Genomic DNA, 2,129 nt, shown 5'->3' on the forward strand with positions numbered 1-2,129 from the left:
AGAGGTTAGAGGCAGAGAGTTCAGTTAGAAGATTTTCACGTTAGTCTAGGACATTTGTTCTCACACCTGAGTGTGCATAAGAATCCCCTGAAGGGCTTGTTAAGACACAGCTTGCTGGGCCCTACCCCCCAGTTTCTAATTCAGTTGGTGGTAGGGCCTGAGAATTTTCATTTGCATTTTAACAAGTTCCCCTGATGATGTTAACGCTGCTGGCATAGGGACCACATTTTGAGAACCACTTATCTAGGAGAGAGATGATGAGAACCAGAGGCAGAGTGATGGGAGCTGGGCTAGAGAGGAGAAAGTATGCAAAAGATATTAGGAAGGAAGAAACCACAGGGTTTGGGGATTGGACTTGGAGGCAAGGTTGAAGAAGGACTCAAAGATGACTCCAGAGTATGAAACCTAGGTGCTTCAGAGGATAGGGGAATCACCGAAGCAGAAACTCTAACATCTAGGGGTGGAATGCAGTAACATAATAGGTACTAGAAAAATATGTCAGCATTGTGGCACTCATGTTAAAGGTCTCTTGTCTTTCTTTAGGAGAGAGGATGGTGAGAAGAAGAAAGCCCAATTCTGTATTTGGTTTCGCCTTTTCTAGAATGTAACCTTTGAGTAGAGGCCAAAAATAAGGATAGAGAGCAGGGGGTAGGGAGAGTAGCAGAAGCTTGAATATTCTGGAAATAGAGAGCATACTTTAGGATTATTAAGTATTGAATATACATATGCAAATACAAATAAAGAAAAGGCAAATAAGTAAAACTTAGCATGGGGTCATGCAGGGTAGTTCTAGGATACCATCTGAGATCACTGATGCTATTCCTGAGAGATGAGGGTTGCTATGACAGGGCTTCTCAACTCTAGCCTACTTAACCTTTCCAGTTTCAAGGCTTCTGAACCTGGTGCCCTATTGTCCTTGGCTATTTCCCAACATGTAGGGACTTCTCTTACCTGCTTCTCTCCACTGGGCCGCCTGTAGCTGAGCAGAAGCTCCACAGCACTCACTACTTCTTTGCGGATGGCATAGAGCAAAGCATCGCCTACATACACACTGTGGTTTAGCAGTAGCTCCATGATCTCCAGATTCTCATTCTCAATAGCAATGAGCAGGGCACTCCGGCCCAGAGGATCCATGCAGTTGATGTTGACATTGTAGTAGATCTCAGCCTCCTGTAGGGCCTGCTTCACAGTAGCGTAGTCCCCTTTCTCTACAGCATTGAGGAAGGCCTTCTCCTCTGCAGAGAGCTCTGTCTCAGCTCTCACGATTTGCAGGGGGATGCGGTCTCTGTATGGTGAGTAGTTGACCTTTTTGTAGTACAATTGGGCCATGGTTCATAGCAATATAGAAACCTGAATGAGGAGAGAGAGGGAGACCAAAGATATTCTTAGATGGCTGAAGGTCTCAAATGGCCAGTTATGAGGCAGCCTAGTTGAGGGGTTGGAAAATCTCAAACTGTTTTAATGTCATAATCTTTTTCTTCTTTCAAAGGAGTATAGCAGAAAAAGCCCAGGCTTTAGCACCAGGAAGGCCTGGGTTCAAATTCTGCCTCTACCAGTTTTGTGACCTGGGATAAGTTACTCAAGCCAAGCCCTCTGCTTAGTTTATTATTATTAAGGTTATCAATATTAATAATATTCATAGCAGCTATCATTAGTGACTGCTCACTATATACCAGAACCTGTGCTCAAGACTAATTCCTATTGTGAGAGTGAAATAAGATAATACATTATTAAAGCAACTGGCTCAAGGTACACCTCCTGAGACATGGCACAAGCTAGTTCTTTCCTTCTCTTCTGGTGTCAGAAAATACTCATGATAATACTTCTGATCAGTGATGCAAAGTTGAGCTCATCTTTGGCCAATTTCCTTTGGGCTCTGGGCTTATGGGCTTATGCTGATTTTCAGGATTACATTTGCAGCTGCCCCAGATGTGGATTCTGGATTGCAATCCCATGTTAGTGCTAACTACAACCTCGTTTCTTGCTGCTGCTCACTGGAGAAGGGGTATTGACTCCAAAAGGCCAAAGCCAACTGCGAAAGATAAGCATACACCCGCCTCTTCTGGCTCACGAGTTTTTCCTCTACCATTCCAAATTAAGATGCTGACAGAACTGAGAATCTGATTCAA

The 2,129-nt window shown here is 43.9% G+C and overlaps 1 protein-coding gene across 1 annotated transcript in view; it reads right to left on the minus strand.

The window, feature by feature from the left end:
* Positions 1 to 1,329, minus strand: part of TRPC5 (transient receptor potential cation channel subfamily C member 5) — a 177,037-nt gene extending 175,708 nt beyond the window's left edge. The window contains exon 1 of the mRNA XM_006917274.1: positions 952 to 1,329. Coding sequence (XP_006917336.1) covers positions 952 to 1,329 — 378 coding nt within the window. The remainder of the gene's footprint in view (positions 1 to 951) is intronic.
* Between the last annotated feature and the right edge of the window lie 800 nt (positions 1,330 to 2,129).

Source organism: Pteropus alecto, unplaced genomic scaffold (assembly GCF_000325575.1).
Source record: "Pteropus alecto unplaced genomic scaffold, ASM32557v1 scaffold107, whole genome shotgun sequence".
Classification (NCBI taxonomy): domain Eukaryota; kingdom Metazoa; phylum Chordata; class Mammalia; order Chiroptera; family Pteropodidae; genus Pteropus; species Pteropus alecto.